Raw genomic sequence first — 20,919 nt, forward strand, 5'->3', positions numbered from 1 at the left:
AGATGCTGCAGCAGGATGAAAGCAACAGGACGATCAACAAAGTCGCCAAACAAGCGCATCTGACTTACCGTTACGTTCTAATGAGGACGGCAGCATAATAAAATTAGGCAATAGGCGTTGCGGCCCTGGAAGGGCGTATCCGTACCCTCGCTGCGCTGGTGGAACCAATTCGATGAGCGCCGTACTAAGGCCCTCCTGCACACGGCTTGCGGAATGAACTATACATGCGATCATTTTTCTGGCGTTCTACTGTAATTATCACGCAGATATCCGTTATTTACCGGCCAATTGTCGCGATGTACACCATGATATAAGCTGGAGCTGTGAAGTAGTGCCGGGAATTAAGCGGCCTCAAAATAAACTGCCCATGTAGAACACACTTCAGTCACGAGCAGACACATTTTCTGACCAATCGTGAGACATAGGACACACACCTTTCGGAGTTTTGATTATTGGCGGCGAATAGTTTTAAAAGGGGCCACTCGGGCGGAGCGATTTCCGACAGACCGCACAAGGCTAGGCCCGCCAGTTGCATAACAACTCATTTACTTACAATACACCATATCTGAAAATCCATCAACGTTCCTCCCAAAAAAACCCCAGCCGGGGATTCTTTTTTACGGTAACTATACATTGAGTTTTGCTGCTGAGGGGGGGGGGGGGGGTGGAGAAAAGGAGGGTTAGACCTTCGCTGTTCTCGCGTCTTTCTACCCAACAAAACTTTTACCAAATGCCGTCTTGCTGTTCTCTGAACAACGCCTACAAATAGGTGGAGAATTATTCCGCACTAAATCGACAGTGCCAGTTGAACTGCGCCAGTTGCTGAATGGAAATATCAGACAAGCAAGTTATTCCTTCCACAAATTTCTTTCTTAAAACGTTATTTATCCTTGCGATGTTTCCAAAAAACTAACTTATTGGTGGGTTGAATGCTAAAGGAATTACCTAACCACCAAATTTAGAGCACTTTTTTTTTCTTGCAGAAAATTACTACTCGAAAGCCATTTCTGAGGGTGAAGCATTTGTGTACCAATCATTCAAAGTTTTTCTACATTTAATTCGTAATAATCAAGAGCATCGAGTTTCTTCAAAAGTGCGACTATTTCTTTCTTTCGAAGCGCATTAATCATTCGTTCATGTCATAGGTAATTGCAAAGCAGTAAGGTTCAGTTTCTGACCACAAACTTGTTGAAGGGTGCTCCGGATCAGGTGAAGGATTGTTTATCCCCCGCTCCTCAGTGTTGTAAGAGCAACAAAATTTGTTATGTTCATTGTGTTTTGTGCCGCGCCCACCGTGCGTATAGAAAAAAAACCTTGCACATGCATTTCCGTAAAGGCTTCTCATTGTTTTCAACATACTTTTTCCGGCTTTTTTATCCCTAGGGTGACAGCGGAGGTCCAGTTGTGCACAGGAACAATGGAACGTGGACTCTGCATGGCATCGTGGTGGGTGGGCCACAGCGGTGCGGCCAAGAAGATGAGCCGCTGTACTTCGCCAAGGTCTCTCACTATGTCCGAAATTTCATCGACGTCTACGTGAACGCCAAAACGAGCCGAAAGACATTACGCAAAATATGCAACTTCCTCTAGGTAGTGAAGATGGTATTATTGTTTATTCGTATAATATTTGTGCGCGGCTTCGACGGGCATATGCATTTTTGTGTGTGAAGTGCTATTACATTTTTGTGTTTAAAAAATCACCCGCATTCATTGCTAATAAAATCACCAACATCAGTGGAAACTCCGCGTTCTTACTTTACCCGAAGCTCGTTTTCTTACGTTGGTAAGGACCAGTAAAAATCATGAACAAGGCAAGAGAACTCAGACTGGCTTGTTTATGCATAACGCATCATTCAAGCGCCTTGTAAACAAAACCGACAGACGAGAGAGAGAGAGAGAGAGAGAGAGAGAGAGAGACGAAAAAAAATACATTGCACTGCCTTTTTCTGTTGCGCTCACTCTTTGAAATGATTGGGATTATGACGATGGTGAGGATTATTATGATGGCGGTGGTGATGTTAATGATGATGCCCGGGATGCTTTTCGCTCGTACCCATAAGGGGGGATTGGTCAAGCTTAAATCATCGACTTTACGTCGACTGAGCCCTAAAAGATTAATTTATTCTCCAGAACAAAGGGCGGGAAACAAATTCTGCTATCATAAAACACCAAATTACCCAATAAATATAGATTCCTTAGCAATTTAGCTGACGTGTAGTAGAGTGATCAGCCTAAATACATATACCGATCTCTCGTAATGCCTGCCCCAAATCTGCTTTCCCAAAAATTAAGCTGAGTGGGATGGAACTGGTCTGCTCCATATGCTCAATGGGCTCCTTCAAAAGCACCTGTCGAGCTGCCAAAAAGCGGCGGCAGTGGAGAAGAAAACGTTTACGGGACCTGCCACCGTACACACAGTTTAGAAGCGGAGAGTCGGGGTGGAATTTGTCTTTTTAGATCAGGGCTTTCCGTTTCTGGACTGTGTGAACGGCGGCTCTCGTTTAACACCGGAGTGGGGGCTCGGCCGGTAGCTTCGGGGACGGTCCTCAGGCTTACAAAGAGTGGGGTAGCCATGTTGCTGCCGCCAGTGTCCGAACTGCACCTTCTGTGTGGAGATTCTGCACCGACACCTCAATACAGGGGCATAAATTGTGCTCGAAAGTAAATGTTTCATATCAGAGCAAAACATTTTGTGCTGGCAGGTTGATAGCAAACGGCACAGCCATCCGCTTCCACCATTCATGTGACACTCTGGTTAATTTTTATCCAATGTATCTTCCAATGCGATTAGCGCTTCAACAGCTGAATATAACTTACAGCATCAGCTACAGCTCCTCGGTTTCACTCAAAGCTATGACGGCAGCGGCCGGCCGATATCAACGATACCAGCCATCAAATACCCATCTTCCATCGGCGTTGCTGATTTTGGCATCGCAAAATTTCAGGGCAACGCTGCATCTCGAACTCACCATTCAAACGCCTTTTGAATTCTGCTAAAGGACGAAATAATATTTCGCACTCTGTACAATTAACTTCGCAGTCCGAAAATCAATTTTCTCTAAACACTCTGGTTTGGGCACCCAATGATGTTCACGCCTGAGGAAAAGAAAAAGTGTGTTCGTTGTTTTCTCCATTTATATGACAGGGAAAGTGATTTAGAAAACATGCCTTCACTGCAATAAATTTTAAAACCGAAGCTACTTCCTTCTTCAGGATTACATGTTGTTGATGAAACAATTGTAAAGAAATGTCTTTAGCAGGACCTAACCTATGTTTAAAGTTGTGTGCGTGTATGACAGATTGTGAATGGACATTTTGAGTCTAAATTAGAATTTTTGAATCCCTAATTTTGCATGTTGAACCAACATCGCAGAGTTTCACAATCAGGAGCTACCAGGTTGAGACGATGTTAGGCTATACGTTACCTGGCCGCCACTTCAGAAGAGGCGCCGAGCCGAGCCTACCGAACCTGTGCCGAGAAAGTATTGGCTGCAGGTATCGCTACCGAAGCTGTGCGTGTTTTCTTGTGTTCCCGTGTGTATGCCTCGGGGTGTGTGCGTGCGAGGAAGAGGGGGGATTATGTTCATGCATTTTTAATTGCCTAAGCTTTTCATGCGGACTCACCAAGGAAATCCGTCTGTCCGTCGGTGACGTTTGGTATTTGACACTGTCGCTTTGTACGAAACCGCTGTAAAAGTAAATATAAACTCGCATATGGAAAAAAATCTATGCTTAAAAATTTGCTGGTTATGCTTGAAAATTAGGTTTGAAAATTTTCAATGATGTGATTCGTACCCGGGACTGCTGTGTCTGAATACAGGCATCTTAGCCACTACACTGCCGGGTCGTTGTCTTAGGCGGCGCAAAAGATAATCGTGGTTGTACCGTTGGCTGCCAAATGCGGCAACGATGATACAGCATCTCGCCGCAGTACACAGGAGCGACATTGAGTCACGCGGAATCTTAAATGATTGAATTCCCAGCGTACTGGTTCGTGACTCGCCCCAGTCCAGTCGGGCTTCACCTTAGCGTCTCCCCGCAGGACACAGCCTGTTCCATAACTGGAACGTTCGATAATCTGAAGAGGATCGCCTTTTTTCGGCCACTTAAACCAGAAACGTTTGGTCTGTCTGTATGTCTGTCTGTTTTTTAGAAAGAGTTTATTTGACAATACGCACAAACCTTACACTACAAATTTACAGGACACAAAACATACAAGCAAAATTTATACAGGCCTATAAATACACTGGAATGGTCAGAACAATCACGTTAATTAACCATTTGCAGTATAGGAGGAAAGCTATTGTATAACTATACAACCATATATGTCACTTTGTCCTTCGATTCGGCCTTCAGGCTAGAAGTTAAATGAATACTTGAACGAGATGTTTATATATGCAAAGCATTTCCAAACAACAGAATCTGGAAACGCATTTCATACTTGCCAACATTTTTTAGCAAAACGAAAACATCAGGCATATTTCACACAAGCTATCAATAAATAAGTGATATTCTCAGTGCTCATTCAAATAAAGCACTAGGTTGCTTGATTTTTGCGATAGCAAATAAAATGTACACGTTAAAAATAATTTTTTAACCAAAAAAATACAAAAAGGCCAGCGCTGAAGGCCGTACCTTGTGGCGTCGTTCCAAATACAACCGTAAGTAAAGTTCCAATAAGTGTCCAGCAAGGCATGGAACGCGGGAACTTCGAATTGATTTTAGCAAACCTCCTCTGTTTTATCGTTCCAGGAGCGAGACAACAGGGGAAGAACGTCAGAGGTGGGCGGGGGATAGAAGGGAGGCATTTACGTGGCAGATGCAGCAGAAGACTATCGTCTTTCGGTGACATTTGCAGCGATGCGAGCAGATACGCGGACATGTTTTTTCACCACGCGGTTCCGCCGTGGGAAAATGGACATCGCCGACCCGCGTTACCAGCGAACGCGTCCCGTTGTCTACCACACTAAGCCACCATTAAATGAGAACCAGGATGCTGAAACCCAGAAAGAAAAGGTGCGTATCCAGTGCTGAAGAAACAGCAAAGGGAAGAAACACAGTGTCGAGGTAGCTGCCAACTCTAACGGAGCCAAAAAAGATGAGGGCAGCATTGTAATGCATACAGACCGCGGCGCTACACGGAAAGCCGCCATGCACCACAAGCACTACAAATACAATCGCGTGGTTCTGAATGCCGTAGGCAACAAAGAGTGCAGTTGTACGAAAAACAGGACAAGAAAAAATGCCTCAACTACGCCTAATGCCACCGTCAACAACGCGCCGACACCCATCGTCTGAAAGAACAGTGATAGCCCATTTACAAGTTCTCTGTGGACAAGTTCCTTAAAAAGGTAATCGGAAAATCGCGTAACGTCAGTGGTAGATTGTGCTTTTGTATAAAGCGGTCATGGGCGGCGGGGACACGAACCGTAGCGCGTGCTCTTAGAAATATGGCACGAATGAAATGAGCGCGCGGGGGTTGTGGTTGGCGGAAGAGGAAAAGGAAAGGAAAGGCACTGGGGATATTTTGAGCTCGGCAGGGAGCTCACCTGCATACAACCCAGTGCAGGGGAAGGGAAGTAGAGCGGGAGTGACCGGGAAAAGTGGATAGAGGGAGAGGGAAAGAGAGAGAAAAAGGTATAAAGAGAGCCTCCAGGTCTAGAAAGCTGTCAGCCCGAGCGCATCAGTCTGGGCACTACACTCCGGGCTACAACCGCTGCGTGAGGCCGGTTATCTCCAGGTAATGGAGCAGATGGGCGAAGACTTCCCGTTGGGTTGTCTCAGGCCCCTTCGGGAACACAAGGTCCTCCATGCCGCCGCTGGGCAGGCCTCGACGCTGGAGCGCTCGGTGGAGCTCTGCTCTCGGACTCGCCTGGTGGGGGCAGAAGCAGAGTAGGTGCTCCAGCGTCTCTGGTTCCGGGGAGTCCCCACATTTAGGGGACTTCTGGCGCCCGTGTCGGTGCAGACGCTCCGCCAAAATGCAGCAGTCGAGCCGCATGCGGAGAAGCAGGCAGTGGGCATCCCCGCTAATGCGTGCCGGCAGCGGCTGTGGCGCCAGGGCACTCACAACGCGGAGGTCGAGGTGCATTGACTGCACTATGCGGGCCATGGCAGTGAGGGCCTCGATGAAGGCGTAAACGTCTTGGGAAACTGGGGCGCCCTTCTGGTAGGCCTCCCTGGCTCGGGCGTCGGCACCCTCGTTTCCCCGGATGCCACTGTGGCCCGGCCGCCAGTGGAGCCGCAGGTCGCAGCCTCGGGAAGCCACAGTGTGCAGCTTCGCTGCAAGGGAGCGCTCCGGGTAGCCGCTGCTGTTGGTGGGCTGGTCGGCTGCGTGCAGCCGCTGCACGGCAGTCCTGGAATCCGTGAGGATGGCCGCCCCCGTGTGGTTCTGGGGCCCCCTCTCGAAGAGGAGGTCGGCGGTCAGGTGCAGCGCTGCCAGCTCCGCCGGTGTGGAAGAAGTGGGGAAAGGCAGGCGGCAGTTCCGGCTGGCTCCCAGCTCAGGCACCACGCACGCATCCGCCCCCTCACCCGTGCTGTGCTTGACGGAGCCGTCCGTGAAGAGATGCAGGTTGCTGGTCAGCTCGTCCTGCAGCAGGGCGGCCGCCTCATGGCAGATGGCCTGGGGTGGTGTGGTCCGCTTCTTGCGGACCGCGTGGGGGGTCGTGGTGATCTGCAGGGCCTCCCCTGCGTCTGGTGGTGGTGGCTCTAGGCGGGGTCGGCTCGGCATCTTAATGCCCTACCCGAAGATAGTGAGCAGCACTCCCATGTGCGAGTTGGGCCGGCTACGGAACCTCTGCAGGAGCGCAGCCCCGTCGAGTGCGGTCATAAGGCGCTGGATGTGCCGCAGCCCCGTCTGCACGGCCCGCATCTCGATGGGCCAGGTACCCGCCTCTGTGTAAGTGCCCGCCACCGGGGACGTGGAGCGGAGGCCCACGCAGAGGCGGATGGCGCCGTGCTGGTCGATCTCCAGCTCCTGCCAGCGTCGGGGTCCCAGGTAGGCGGGTGGAAGCCCGTACAGCAGAGCTGCGGAGGCCATGCCGTGGAACATGCGCGGCGCCACTTGGTGTGAGCACCCATTGCGTCGAGCCAGTAGCTGCCGCACCCCTTGAGCACCCGTGCGCTGCGTGCCCGGAGGCCCTTGACGGCTGGCAGCCATGTGAGCCGGCAGGCGATGAGCAGCCCCAGGTACTTCACGGTCAGCCTCCAGGGAAGAGGCCGTCCGTTGAGTGTGATGGGCGGTGTTGCCCGTCGAGCCCTGCATCTTCCCGGGTGTAGCATAAGGGCCTGTGTTTTGGCCTCCGACAGCTTCAGGCCATGGCTATCGAGGAGGACTACAACTGCTCTCAGAGCCTCCTGAAGGCACCTCTTGACTGTGTGGCAGTATTTGGTGGGGCCATGGGTCCAAAGTGCCACGTCGTCAGCATACACCGCCACCTCCACCGGGTATCGCAATCCTGGAGGGTTGCAGTATGGGGAGGATCCAGCACCAAGTTGAATAAGAACGGGCTCAGCACGCTCCCCTGGGGCACCCCGGAGCGGACGTTTCGAACACTGCTGGTCGCCCGGCCGACCCTCACCCGCAGTGTCCGGTCACGCAGGAATGTCGGGATGTAGCCTCCGAGACTCCCCACAGTGCACATGCCGTCCAGGGCCTCCAGTATGGCCCCGTGGGCGACCATGTCGAATACCGACCACATGTCCAGCAGGAGCAGGAAGGCCAGGTCCTTGTCGTGGCGGGCCTGTTCCAGCATGGAGATGATGTCCCCCGTATATGCACTCAACCTGGTGGGCAAGGTGACAGTGCCTAGAGACAAGCCAGCGGCAAAGCATTCACAACCGAGCCAGGCTCCTTTTGGCGGCGGAGTTCAGTCGCACATTAATGTTTTCACATCCACAACTAATAATATATATCTTGGATGGCCTCGGAAAATTTTGTTGGTTGCTCTTCGGCATTCAGGTTTCAAAGCAACGTTTTACGAATCTTGTCGGGCATTTTCACCGTCGCTGTAAACTCGACCGCCTTTTCACCGCAGCTGAGCCGTACCATGGGCAACGCATCAGATGACTCGCCGGCCGCGCTCCACCGACGGCCGCTTTCATCGATGGCTTGGCGCATGCGCTCTCCGCAACTGGTTCGCACCTGACCACGTGACTCTCCGCATGCATGCGAGCTTTGCAATGAATGAGAGTGTGGCCGCGGGCCACCTTCCCTTGTCTCCAAACGGTGTCTGACCATTACGCGGATGACGCCCGGCATGCCGTTTCAGTTTTAGTTTCAGTTTCAGTTTATTGTTGCTCGGAAAACATCGCAAGCGGGACCGCAAGAGTAAACAAAGTCATGCTTTGGACGAATATTACAATATTACAGCTAAAATCAAAGGTTAGCCAAATAAATCCGAGGCTTAACCAGGCTAAGCAAAGCTTTTGCTTTTCATATCCAAGGTTAGCTGAACTAAGCTGCAGCCTTTTCTAAGTGCCGAGGCCGAACAGGCGAAGAACTCAAACCGGATGTCAAGCCGAATAGCGGCACCGTAGTACCACGGCATCACCTTCGGAAATGTCAGCAGTACTACCGACAGCATTAAAATGCAATTTTAGCCGAACTGTTTCCAAAGTCGCCGCGATTCGCCACCTTTAGTGGAATTGCGATGGCCTCACGAAAATATTACCAAACACCTTGCATGTGTCACCAATTTTCAAGAATGGACTTTACCAACAGCGAACACGATAGCGACATTGTTGATATTATGACACTTCGGTTGCGAGGCGGCCATAATACCACCTTAATAGTTGTTCCCTTTCTTCTCCCCAGCAGTCCAAAGTCCATTGTCAAGCAATTGCTACCCCTCCTTATTGGTGGAATGCATGTGTGCGTCATTACCGGCAACGAAACATGCGTCCAGTAAAGTCTCACGTGCCATATACATTTACCACCAAAAAACAACGTCATGGAATTGTCGGTTATTCGCAGTATCAGCCCTCAGACAATATAATAAGAAAACACCAACATCAGTACGTGAAGTAATACCCTTCAGAAAGAGGGTGATGCTTTAGTGCTCGGAATTATTCAATACCGTTGTTCTAAACGGAACTTACGGCAAAAAAAGAAACAGTAATTTGCTGTACTCCTTTGCGACCGCATTAAAAAAATAAACTAGTTTAAGTCAAGGTGAACGCTGTAAAGTGCTGAGCAGTGATTCGGTAGAGGGGCTGTGGCGTCCTATATTGACTAGCTTCAATGCAAGCTTGGTGTTGATATCGAAAGTAGTCAACATAGGGCTTCGCAGCCCCTGAAAACGCCCATAAAGAGGCATTGCATTGAGTTTTCATCTATTTGGGGTATTCATCCGTTATAATAATATTTTTGTTATTTTATGTTACTGTGCACTTTTTTGTGGCCTAGTAACGGCAGCGTTCGTGGCAACGGCATACCTCATAGTTCACCCCGACACTGTGCATATGAGCAACGTGTGCCTCTCTTTCGTTACACGAGGGACCCAGGTTCAATCCAGACCAGGGGAAGCGATTATCTTTTCGAAGCCTTTGCCTGCATGAAGCCGTGATCCCGGACGAGCTACAACGACAAGCCGGGCTCCCAAAGTGCTCCGCACTCAAAACAACAATAGGATAGCAAGGGTTCAGTGTGTAAGTTCCTTATCTGGCAAGATTGTGTGTCCCGCGTGGCATTAACTAGCATACCGCAGCTCCCCAATAACGACGCCATAGAGAAAGAACGAAACCCTCTGTCTGCCGTGTGCCGAACAATGCGGCCTTTCCGGCTCTTTCAAAGCGACGCTGAGGGGAGTAAAAAACACGTGTGTATTTACTCTAGCGTAATAACTTAAATTGAGGACGACTCAGCGAGAAATGGAACGGAAGATGATAGGTGTAACATTAAGGGACAAGAAGAGAGCGGAGTGGGTCAGGGAACAAACGCGTATTAAGGACATGTTAGTAGAAATTAAGAAGAAGAAATGGACGTGAGCAGGACAGGTAATGCGAAGGCAAGATAACCGTCGGCCATTGAGGGTAACAGAGTGGATCCCGAGAGAAGGCAAGCGTGGTACAGGGTGGCCGAAAGTTAGATGGGCAGATGAGATCAAGGAGTTTGCGAGGATAAATTCGTCACAGTTAGCACAGGACCGGGGTAATTGGTCAATAATAGGAGAGGTCTTTGTCCTGCAGTGGGCATAGATAGGATGATGATGATGATGATGATGATGAATAACCTATCAGATCCTTATAGTCTAAGTAGTAGTAGCGACAGTGGAGAACTTTATCTCGCAGATAATAGGTCTGTTTTCTTAGTCTAGAAGCCCTAGTGACAATTTGGCAATCTTTGCCCGGGAGAGCAGCAGATTCTAGGTGTCCAAGTCACCACTGGTCGTCAGGTTTGCCCACACAGCTCCGGAAGAGCAGAGAGGAGGAAAGAGGCTGGAGGGCTGGGCGCGTTTTACAGGGATGTGTTTTATGGTGCCTGGCTGAGAATAAAATTCACCTTCTGCGAGATACTGGGTTAAATTAAAGGCAATTTAGCCATTGAGGGTGATAAAAATTGTTCCTGTGAATTGGGAAAGAGTAGTTTCTTCGTAGTTCAACAGATTAGAATGAGGAAGAGGGTGATATTGTTACAGGGCGTGAATGTGTAAGCTATGGTCACACTTGGTTCGTTCTATTTACTCGCTTTTTAAACAAGATGCGTACGAAAACGACGCTTTCCTCGCACTGTCCTCCCCGCTGATGTTAACACGTCTGTTATGACTACGCACCAACATGCTTGCAGGGTTACGTTCAGCCTAATGCTGCCCCGTTCGGCTCTTAGGGTCTGTGCGACAACAAAATAAACGTCAATATCTAACATAACAGTCATGACATGAAAATTTTAGAAGCTGAGATCCCAAGAAATTGCAGTGCCAAATAAAACGACTTCGTTACGCTAGTGGCTGTGAAAGCCAGGAACTACGCATGTTGTTTATGCTTCTGTCACTAATTACATATAAGTAAAGTTTGCACACTTCACCTAAGCAGGGGAATTATTTATTATAGAAAAATAACTATACAACGCAGCAAATGACAACACACGAAAATTCATTTCAGTGTCTTTTTACGTCCCTGACACACATTGGCGTCTTTATATTTCGCCTGGCCCCGAAATCACGCACATCGCGACCTGTTGGGTTATATGGAGAGCGGTTCCGTTCCACTAAATGTGAGCTGTCGGAAGTGCAGAGCAGTGATTCGCCATAATCCGCTGCAGTGCGGTTATCCGCTCACTGCTACCATTCATCACACTTTTCGCCGCCTTGTCTCACTCCTGTCTTGATGAATGAAACGGAGGTTTGTCCAATGCAATTCAAATTTCCCGCCTTCACAGTGCTCGCGCATCCCCTGCCTGAAACTGCGACAACGTGAGTTCTGTTCTTTTTGTGCTTGTTTTTCCTCCCGCACGTTCCGGCGTTGGACTGCCACTTTTTTTCGCTAAGACCCAACCCTACGCGCGTTCCTAACTAAATTAACCCGGGCGCGGCCGGTTAATTACGTATATTTGGCATCAAATGTACCTGCAGTTTTCTTTGTCCTAAACAACGGTGTATGACAATCGGCAGTGGTTGCCGAGTTTCGAACGCTATGACTATATAAACCACTTGGCTTACGGAGGCTCTGTGGTACGCCGCGACTACAGAACGCCGTGTGGCTTTACTTGGCTGCAGCGAGCGACTACGATTACACGGCGAGCCCCTAAAGTGCTCTGCACTTAATACAACTGTCTTCATTTTCGCAGAACTCGTCTTTTGTGACTACCTCAACTCCATTCCACCAACAAGAGACGAGTAAAAGGACGAAATATTAAAGAAAATTGAAATTTCGCTGTACAGTAGCGTAATGTGGGCAGGAGCGGAGTAATACAAACCAGCACTAAAAACGTAGTTATCGGTGTGCTAACTGCCCTTTAACATTTAAGTGATACAATCAAACGGAAGTATAAATCACCCTACAATCACCCTGACATATTTCCTAGAGGTGGTTGCCGATCGCACAAACAACACCCTGCGACGCTATAAAAAATCGCCGGAAAGTTTGTGGGGAATCGTCACTGCATCATATGTGTTCCTTATTACCTCGACTATTTGTCTCAAATTTGCGATCACATTAGTATCAATATTATCGGGACAAATCGGTTTTTTAATGACCAAATAAGGCCGAAATTACCGAAGAACAGCACACAAAACATGGCCGACTGCCCAAAGACACGAGGTTGCTTTCCTCTTGAAGGACTCTTGGAGCGACGTTTTACCCGGTGTCCTTCCCGTCCAGGTGCGCGCACGTTACCGGCGGTTCCCCTTTTTTGTTTAAAAGTGGGAGGGGGGAGGGAGAGTACACCCGTGAGCTGGCTTCACGCGCTCAGTAAAACCTTACGGCCTGTGTACGGCTACTGGATGAAACGCACAAAGTGCGGCTTGCCACTTGCGCAACATGATTTCAGCGCACTAATTACACTGTTTGCATAAGGCGAGTAGCAAATTATGTCCCCGCTAAATGTAATTTTTGCTTGGCAATGCGTATACAGGTGTGTGCTCAGTTATAGTAGCCGAGAGAAGAGACTCAAGCTGTAAAAGATTATAATAACAATGAGACGACATGCGAGTTCTTCAATTCGTATTTTCGCAATAACTACGGCATAAATAGTGTTTGAAAAACCATGCAGGCAAAACAGGTTTGGTTCATTCGAAAAAAATACCTCGATAAAAATTTGATTCGAAAGAGTGCCTCGTTAAACCATAATGACAACACTTTTAACACATCCTTCGCTCAAATAAGCTATATAATTGGGAAAAAAAGGAATGGCCAAGCAACCCACTAGCTCATTTCCCGCAACAGAACCTATGATGTCATATGCGCCCAGCTGCGCGATTGGCTGAGGCCGGCAAAAGCAAACGCGAATTAGGCACGGCTTACAAGCTTGCCTATAGCGACCTATTTGCGCTTAAATGTAAGGCGTATTGGTTTTACAGCAGTAATAACGGTGCCGTAAACAATGAAAGTTACGAAAATACGCATAAACATAGAAGTACCGATGCGCACTACGCTTGTTCTAGCTGCACAGCACTCCGCCGCTTTGGAGTTGTCTTACACGACACTGGCCGATTGGCGTAAGCGACGTCGTCTTACGAGACCCTGTTCGTCGAGGATACCCCATGTTTCACGAAACGATTACTTCCTCCAGTAACAAAGACAAGCCAGGTGCAAATACGGTCAAAAACAAAGTCACGGTGGACGACGGTCCGTGATGATGATGATTGATGATTGAGGACTGGCGGCAAGCAAGGGTGCAGAGCCGAAAGACGCATGGGAAGTTTGTTTGAATCGCGCACTTATGACTTCATTGCCAAAGTCGCGAAAACACGATTTGGCGGGAGAATCAACATTTTAATTTAAACGGACTGATTTCTCAGTGAATACAGCATCATTTTCTGCCGTAGAAGCGCTAGGGACACTATAAAACACTAAATATTTCGAATAAAACAAACTTGTATTTTGTCCGCATGGCCCCTTTAAGTGTTCTTGTAATTTTGAGCTGTTTTCAGCAAAACACACAGAAAAATTTTGGATAGGCACTGAGTGCGTGTGTCAAAAAATCAGTTACATAGCCGCTAGCCATAGGGAGGGAAGGAGTCCTGCGCAATAGAGATATGGGTTGCGCACATCTCTGGTCACTGCCTCCCAGGGTGGTTCAAGTTTCAGCTCCACTACGTCAACGCCGGGTCGAGTTCCGTTCTCGAAACTTGCGATTAGCGCTCCTCGGCGATTGGCGCCACCGCATCAAGTCGAAACCGCGTTCACAGGCGAAGGAGGAGCAGACAGGGGGTTGCTTTGAGTTCCACAGTCGCTTCGCAACTCCGGCGTACTCATTGGGCTTGTTGACATAAGCGTTCAGCGCCCTTGGCCATCGTCATGAATTTGTTATCACTGACGATAGCGACACTTTTCGTGGTTCTTCTTGGCAGTATGACTGTGTCATCGCAAGAAACTGGTAAGCGTCACTTACGCCATTGCGTTCTTTTGTTGACGTAAACGCGTTGGGCTGACCTTTACTTGCAGGGGTTACGGGTAACGTCCGGTTCAGACTGTTGCGTGCCGGTCGTAATATTTTTAAACCATGACATCATCTCACGTCTCAGCCAACAAATTTGCAGAAACGCCATTTCCTACTCTATAGCTCCCGTTATGTCTAATGCGTCAGTAGACCAAAAATCACAAAGGAGAGTTTGCCTATGTTATGTACATATCATGAAAAAATCTCCCTCGTAGCTTCCGCAAATGGCTGCTTGCCTATCTAAATAGGCTTTCGAAAGCGAGTGATATGTCTGTGCAACAAAGTATATTGGGCAATATTACGTCCTCCGTTCCGTTGTGCTTAGATAATGGATGCCGAAAGATTACCGGTATCTCAGGTCACAAGATGTGAGGCGCCTGCTTGATGCTAGATAAGGTCGGTAACTGCATAGCGATTTCTGCACATGACGGTTTGGCGAGTTTTAGTGCTGACTTCCCGGCTACAGGACTTCAAACTTTTTATTATTAAAACAGCAGTTTCTGCGCGCTTTGCGACCACGGGTTGCAGTATCAATCTTTTTTACGGATATGATGGAGAAACACCTCTTATTTTCAACTATATTAATTTTGTGCTGTGCCTTCACACCACTGTAGAAGCCGTACGCTACACTTCGAACGAAACCAAAGCCGTTCTAATTATTGTCAGCCATCACGGTGAAAACAAACGTATAAGCTCTTACGTATTACTGATGTTAGAAAAAATGTATTTTCATTGAGCTATGTGCACTACTGTTTGCATCTTTATACGTTTCGGAGTGCGTGTCAGGACAGAAGAAAGTGCAATACGGGATATTCGTTAACCGCATTCACCACATTTGTTCAGACAATTGGCGTTGCCCACTGTTAGGTGCATTTTGATGTTATCCAAGCCACAAAAATTTACAGTATAAATTGTTTCATATATTACTAAATAATATTCACAGCAAGGTGCCGCACTGCGACAATGCCGACCGAAAGCGCAGAATTAGAAAGCACAGTATTTTCCGATTACCGTCTGTATGATGTTATTTTGTGATCCACTACTGACTGCCGATCGATGTTTTTACAAGGAGCGCCTACAGCTTAACTATCCAGGCTGTTCATGAGCAAAGTATCCTGCCTGTAACTGTTCATTAGCAAAGTTAGCGGGGTCAACTCTTTTACTGGAATCTTCAATCTTTACTGCAATTCCCAAACTCCGTTGAATTGCAACCCACACTTTTTCGCACATTTAACATTATTTTGGGGGCATTCAGGGCAACGCTCATAGGTGCCCCACACAATATATTGGCAAAGCGGTCCCATCCACATTACAAAACGTTCTCGCCTAGTGAATAGGCTTTGTGCTCGAAGGCGTAACCATTTGCGCGGCGTGACTGCAGCTGTGAACCAATCAGATGTACCTGAGAGATTGAGCCAGTGCCTTTATTGGAGGCAATGACTTCAGACGGTCAATTTAACTCGTCGAAATATAGGCGATAAACCGTTTGCGTTTCCAGCAAAGATGCCAGCAGTATTCCCTTAGTATAACAATTGAACTACCGCGTAAGACAGAGCAATGTTTTATGACCTGCGCGGTCAATACGTCCAATGCTTTTTCTTATACGCGGACCAAAAAAATCGCATCAGAAAAAAATGTCACGATTTTTTTTTATCAAACGAAGTTACCTCTTGCCTAATTACACAACTCCATTTTTCCGATACCACTTTCTAAACATACCAGGTTTACACGTCTAAAAAATACACATTTTGATTTTTACTGCTGTGGTTCACTTTACAGCGACAAACTCTTATAGAGGGCAGGCGCAGGGATTTTCTGGCGAACAAAATTTTGAATAAAATTAGATTACAGTCTCGTCATTCCATTCTCGCTGGTGTTTTCTTCTTTTTCTTTTTTCGAAAACCTTAAATTAGGCTGTTTGAAAATATTCGGGATCCACTGGCCACAAACAACATTGTACGTGAAATGACCAGAGAAACTGGACAATGAATTGCATATCCTCCAAGGTCAATCTGGTTGTGACGTATAGCGTGATAGTTTGACTTGTTGGATCTTCACGTGGTGTCCCGCACCGCAATTTAGTTCTATTTAATTACCGTCGTGTCATTCGTTCTCAAACGAGCTTTGTATTATGACAACTTCTTGCTATTCGTAGACCTAATTCATAGAATTCCGAATGTCGCCCCACTAACGTCGTTTACAATCAAAAATCGAAACATTGGGTGGTGTGTTCGCTTTTCAGGTTCCTATATCCCGACAACTTGTAATGTCGCCCGTTTTCCACAAACGCAAACTGCTGTTCAACATTTTTTAGCAATAGCGGGATACTTTCTGGCATAAGGTGGTGACGGATCAACATTTGGGCGAGTTGGTACTGGTTATGTATCATCTTGACGAAACAGCGTAAAAAACGGGGACACTAGGAGAGAAAAACAGCGTCGTCCTGTTGTCTTTCTCTCCTAGTGTCCCCGTTTTTTACGCTGTTTCGTCAAGGTGGTGACCACCGCCTCAAGCAAAGCGCTCATCTCTCGAATAAACATATCTCCGTTCTTCCAAGTCAGACTCTAGAAGGTCTACAAGAACGACAAACTGAGTGAGTTGCTACTGGTTCCTTGTAAAAAAATTACGTCCACCTCCCCTCGCGGGAACCCTGGTGTGATGCGACGCTGAAGGGGGTTCCATTGTGCGTTTCCGTTGGGTCGATTACTCGAATTGCGTGAGCAATCGTCGGGTAATGCGAGAGAGAGAGAGAGAGAGAGAGAGAGAGAGAGAGAGAGAGAGAGAGAGAGAGAGAGAGCGTAGCGCTGACGACCGTCGACTGAGAGACCGGCCGGAGCACGGCACTCCGCTTGTATGCGCAGCGCGACCGCGGAGACAGAGGGCGCTGCACATGCGCATAGCGCGCTTGCGCCGCGCGCAGCGTGCAGCGCCGCCCACCGGCGGAGTGAGAGAGCGGGCCGCACTGCGCGCGCCACAGATGTTGGGGGAGAGGGCGCGCTATCACGGCGAGAGGAGAGGGAGTGAGCGGAGGAGAGACGCGGCTGAGACAACGACGACGCAGGAAGGACAGGGCCGCCGGCAAGAGATGCTCCTCTCAGCGTCGCATCTAAAAAATACTGCGCAGAAAGACACACACAACAAAAGAAGAAACATACCTGTGTCGTATGTTTATTCTTCTGTTGTTCGTGTTTCTGAACAGTTTTTTTATATAAAAGGTCAGGGTAATATTGGTAGTTTAAATTTGAGATTTCAACCTGGCTTAGAGTTCCCAGTAAACGTTTGCAACCCGCAAACATAAGAACAAGCAGGGAGGTTTTTTTTTCTGAAAAATTTCTGTAACAGTCTTTTGGTCAAAACTCCTGTCAATGCCGTTGGATGAAACGCTTGCGCGAATCCGGCGTGTTGCCTTTGAAATATACACCGACAACGTTACTAGGTCCCCAACGCCGAGACGGGTAAAAAGACGTATAGACAGCCCCAAACGCTGAAACCGCAATACTCACTCATAAAACTAAAGTTATATTTACTGTATAACCCTGGTTGCTAATTGTTACGCATTGCATTATGGTGTAACATTATATCCAGGGCGGCAATTGTTACCACAACTGAGCCAATAGTCCAAACATGTCGTGTATCATACTTTTAGTGCGAACAGGTGCGCAGGTCCCAATGGGTAAGCAAGCTCAAATGGCACAAGTGAACAAAATTATGGTGCAGCAATTCTGCAGGAACGATACAAAATGGAGAGCATGGATCAGGGTACGAGCCCCGCACTGTGGGCGCCTTGTTGGCGCAGCCAGCGAATGCGGCCGCCCGGTGATCACAGCGGACGGTACGAGGACCTCCACCAGTGGTGAGCCGCACGACGCCGACCACGGTGTCTGGCCGTGGATGGCAGCGCTGCACCTGAACGCGCCGTCACAGAGCCACTTCTGCGACGGGATACTCATCGGCCAACGGCATGTTCTCACCGCCGCACATTGTTTGCAGTGAGTGCACATTCTTTACAACTATTTTGTGCGAAAAAAAGTTGTTTGGTTGGCGTTTTATAATCCTTGTTATCGTGCCCACTCTAGCTGAAAGCGGTGTTCAGACTACAGTTCTTCAACATAAACCATTTGCGAAACTCCGCTTCGGCGTCCGGGCCGTGCGGGTACCCTGCTTCGTCGTTGAAGCTGAGGAGCAAGTGTATTGGTGCGGAGCCTAGCGGGCCAAAACGTAACTTTGCTCAACATCACAATTTGCTCAACATCACAATCAGCACAATTTAATCAAATAAAGATTGCATTTTAAATATATAAACATTAAATACGGTATTGTTTACTTACGGGTCTGCAAGGTTTTTCGTTTGTGATTTACGTACAACTTCAACTACTTCCTGTTGACAGATGGCAGGCTTCTCAACTTGCGCCAGGCTTCTACACTGGCGCAGACTCTCCCTCACTTCCTCATAAAAAGCAAGTCGGGTTGCTTTCCTCACCGGAAGGCGCCGCTGGTGCAGCGCAGTCCGCATCCTTTCGCATAGCAACCTTCCAACTACGAAGGTATAATGCTGTCACAAAAAATGGCTCCAATCTACACTGTGAAGGTGGTTGGAAAGCAAAGCTTTAAACGACACCCACAACAATTCTTCCAGCCGTTGCGTGGAATTCGCGGGGGCGGCGTCCCGAACGCAGAAGCAGCGTCGGCCACTGCCGGGCTAGAGCGGCGGACGCCGCCGCTGTTGCCCGGCCGTGAGTCGGGAGAAACAAAACGGAGAGGTGTGTCTTTCGAAGGGTGAGATAGCAGAACCTAGCAATCCTGATGTGCTAGTTTGGGGCTACACCACCGCGCGACACAAGCGCAGACACCGAAACAATTCGGCGTGTGAGCTTAGTGATTCCCATTTATACCGATTTAAAGTAGTTCGTTTAGTAAGCTAGAGAATTTCGAGAAAGCTGAGGGAACTTTTATAATTCCTATTTATCAGAACCTGTTGCTAGTTTCCAATTTTGTTATACCTCTTAAAACAAAACTGAATTGGTATTCACCAATTTAGAAAACGGAGACCCATTTGTGGGGCTCCGTTTCTCGTTCCCGAAGAGAAAAGCAGCGTTTCTCTAGCGGCCAAATTTTTGTATTTGGTTTGTACATTTTGTTTTCCCGCCCTGCAAACCAGTCGTTAACGTATGTTTGCCGTCCGACCATTTAATTCCGTCGGGTGCGGGTTACCCTGGAGGAACTGTCGAACAAATAATGAAGCCGCGCGAAGGCAGCGCGCAATCAAAGCGAAGCCGCGCCAATTAAAACAGGCCCAAAACAACCGTCGCTCAAGCAGACGACGATCCCGCGCCGCCAGCGCCTCCCCCGGCGAGCACTCACTTCCGCGCGGGGAACGGTGGGTAAATTCGTCGCGCCATCTGCAGTGTGCTCCGTCAGTGAAACCCTTTTTTTTTTATTTGCCCGTATCGAAACGTCGTGGTTCTTTTTCCCAAGAGTGGGCTCTAAAAACCGGCCGTACACCAAACTTACTTCAATGTGGTCATAAATGCTGCAGAAAGGTAAATGCAGTTTTCACCCAGCACTACTGCGCAACTGTCCTCTCCAAAGCGTCAGTCTCACCCAAAAACATTTTCATCTTGATCAGAACGTCATATGGTTTCACCAAGCTGGGATGTGCGTTCTGTCGCTACTGATGTTTTAAAACGCTCGTGGTTATTCGTATAGAAAGAATGCCCTCTGCCTCGATGACAAACCACCGTTAAACGCTTCAAAGAAAAATACAAGCGCATGTTAAAGGTAAAGTTACGCCGCGCACGTACAGTCCTCGACAGTTCAAATGCGAACCTCGGAGTGCATGGCCGAAGATACCCGTGCCACGGGGCGGCCTCTCTAGCATCCGCCGTGGTCCCGCGTAATTCGCAACAACAGCGCCAAATCCTCCCCTAGTAGTACGTGGCGTCTGAAAAACGTTGTACTTATCGTCATGGCAACGAGTGGCGAGGGGAGAAAGGAGGTTGGTGACGTCGCGGACGCTGCTGACGTCATTTTTCCCGTGGCAGCCAGGCCGGGCCGCCGCGCGCCGGCCCCTGAAACCGTCGCTCGCCCAACTTTCGCGCCTGTCGCTGCCTCATGGGCCGCTCGGCAATGGTACCAGGCGCGAAAGTTGGACGAGCGGCGGCGATGACTCGAAATGGCCGCCGCCCGTCGTTTGTTATGTGTGCGGTAACATGTTTCATAATTGAACGAAGAAAATATGTAGGTAATAGTATGTTTTCTGGTGTCGAATTGTTGTCTTTGTGGCGATATTGATTGGAGTGTTACACAAACATTCTTTTTGCTTTGCGTTTATTCAAAATTCATATGAGGACGTCTTTGATTCGAAGTCATGAAAACACATGTACTACACTTATATATTGCACATACATTTTATGTACACAGTATTGAACTAAGCAAAAATATGACATATGCAAATTTAGGCATACCATATTATAATAGGAGAAAACGTGCTACATACACATTCACAATAACACGGTTAGGCGGGCTGGTTGGTATTCTGAATTCATGGCTGTAACTTTAGCGCAACTTTAGACGGAGACAGATACAGGTCTTCGTGTCCCTTTTTGTGTCTGTCTCCGTCTAAAGTTGCCCAAAAGTTACAGCCATGAATAAACATTTAGGTACACAATACTTGATTACGAAAGAACTTCGAAAGTTCTATTCCCTACACACGGGAGAAGAAATAAACTTGAAAGTTCCACTCATTGTATACTTATTTCTTGGGCTCACCTCGAGACAGGAATGTTCTTTAGACGTTAAAAAAATTCGTTTCAGTTCAGAGACAA

General features: G+C 48.1%; 2 protein-coding genes across 3 annotated transcripts in view; both read left to right on the top strand.

Moving 5' to 3' along the window:
- The window catches only part of LOC144166167 (chymotrypsinogen A-like), a 28,894-nt gene extending 27,160 nt beyond the window's left edge, over positions 1-1,734 (top strand). Inside the window, exon 6 of the mRNA XM_077695768.1 lies at positions 1,384-1,734. Coding sequence (XP_077551894.1) covers positions 1,384-1,590 — 207 coding nt within the window. The 3' untranslated portion in view covers positions 1,591-1,734. The remainder of the gene's footprint in view (positions 1-1,383) is intronic.
- A 12,105-nt stretch (positions 1,735-13,839) lies between these two features.
- The window catches only part of LOC144166168 (chymotrypsinogen B-like), a 36,448-nt gene continuing 29,368 nt past the window's right edge, over positions 13,840-20,919 (top strand). The window contains exons 1-2 of one of the 2 annotated variants that reach the window (XM_077695770.1): positions 13,840-14,032; positions 17,813-18,084. In XM_077695770.1, coding sequence (XP_077551896.1) covers positions 17,987-18,084 — 98 coding nt within the window. In that variant the 5' untranslated portion in view covers positions 13,840-14,032; positions 17,813-17,986. The remainder of the gene's footprint in view (positions 14,033-17,812; positions 18,085-20,919) is intronic. The other variant, XM_077695769.1, reaches the window with a different exon arrangement.

The sequence above is a fragment of the Haemaphysalis longicornis genome, unplaced genomic scaffold, assembly GCF_048455015.1.
Source record: "Haemaphysalis longicornis isolate Haplotype H1 unplaced genomic scaffold, Haemaphysalis longicornis Haplotype H1 scaffold_16, whole genome shotgun sequence".
In the NCBI taxonomy this organism is placed as follows: domain Eukaryota; kingdom Metazoa; phylum Arthropoda; class Arachnida; order Ixodida; family Ixodidae; genus Haemaphysalis; species Haemaphysalis longicornis.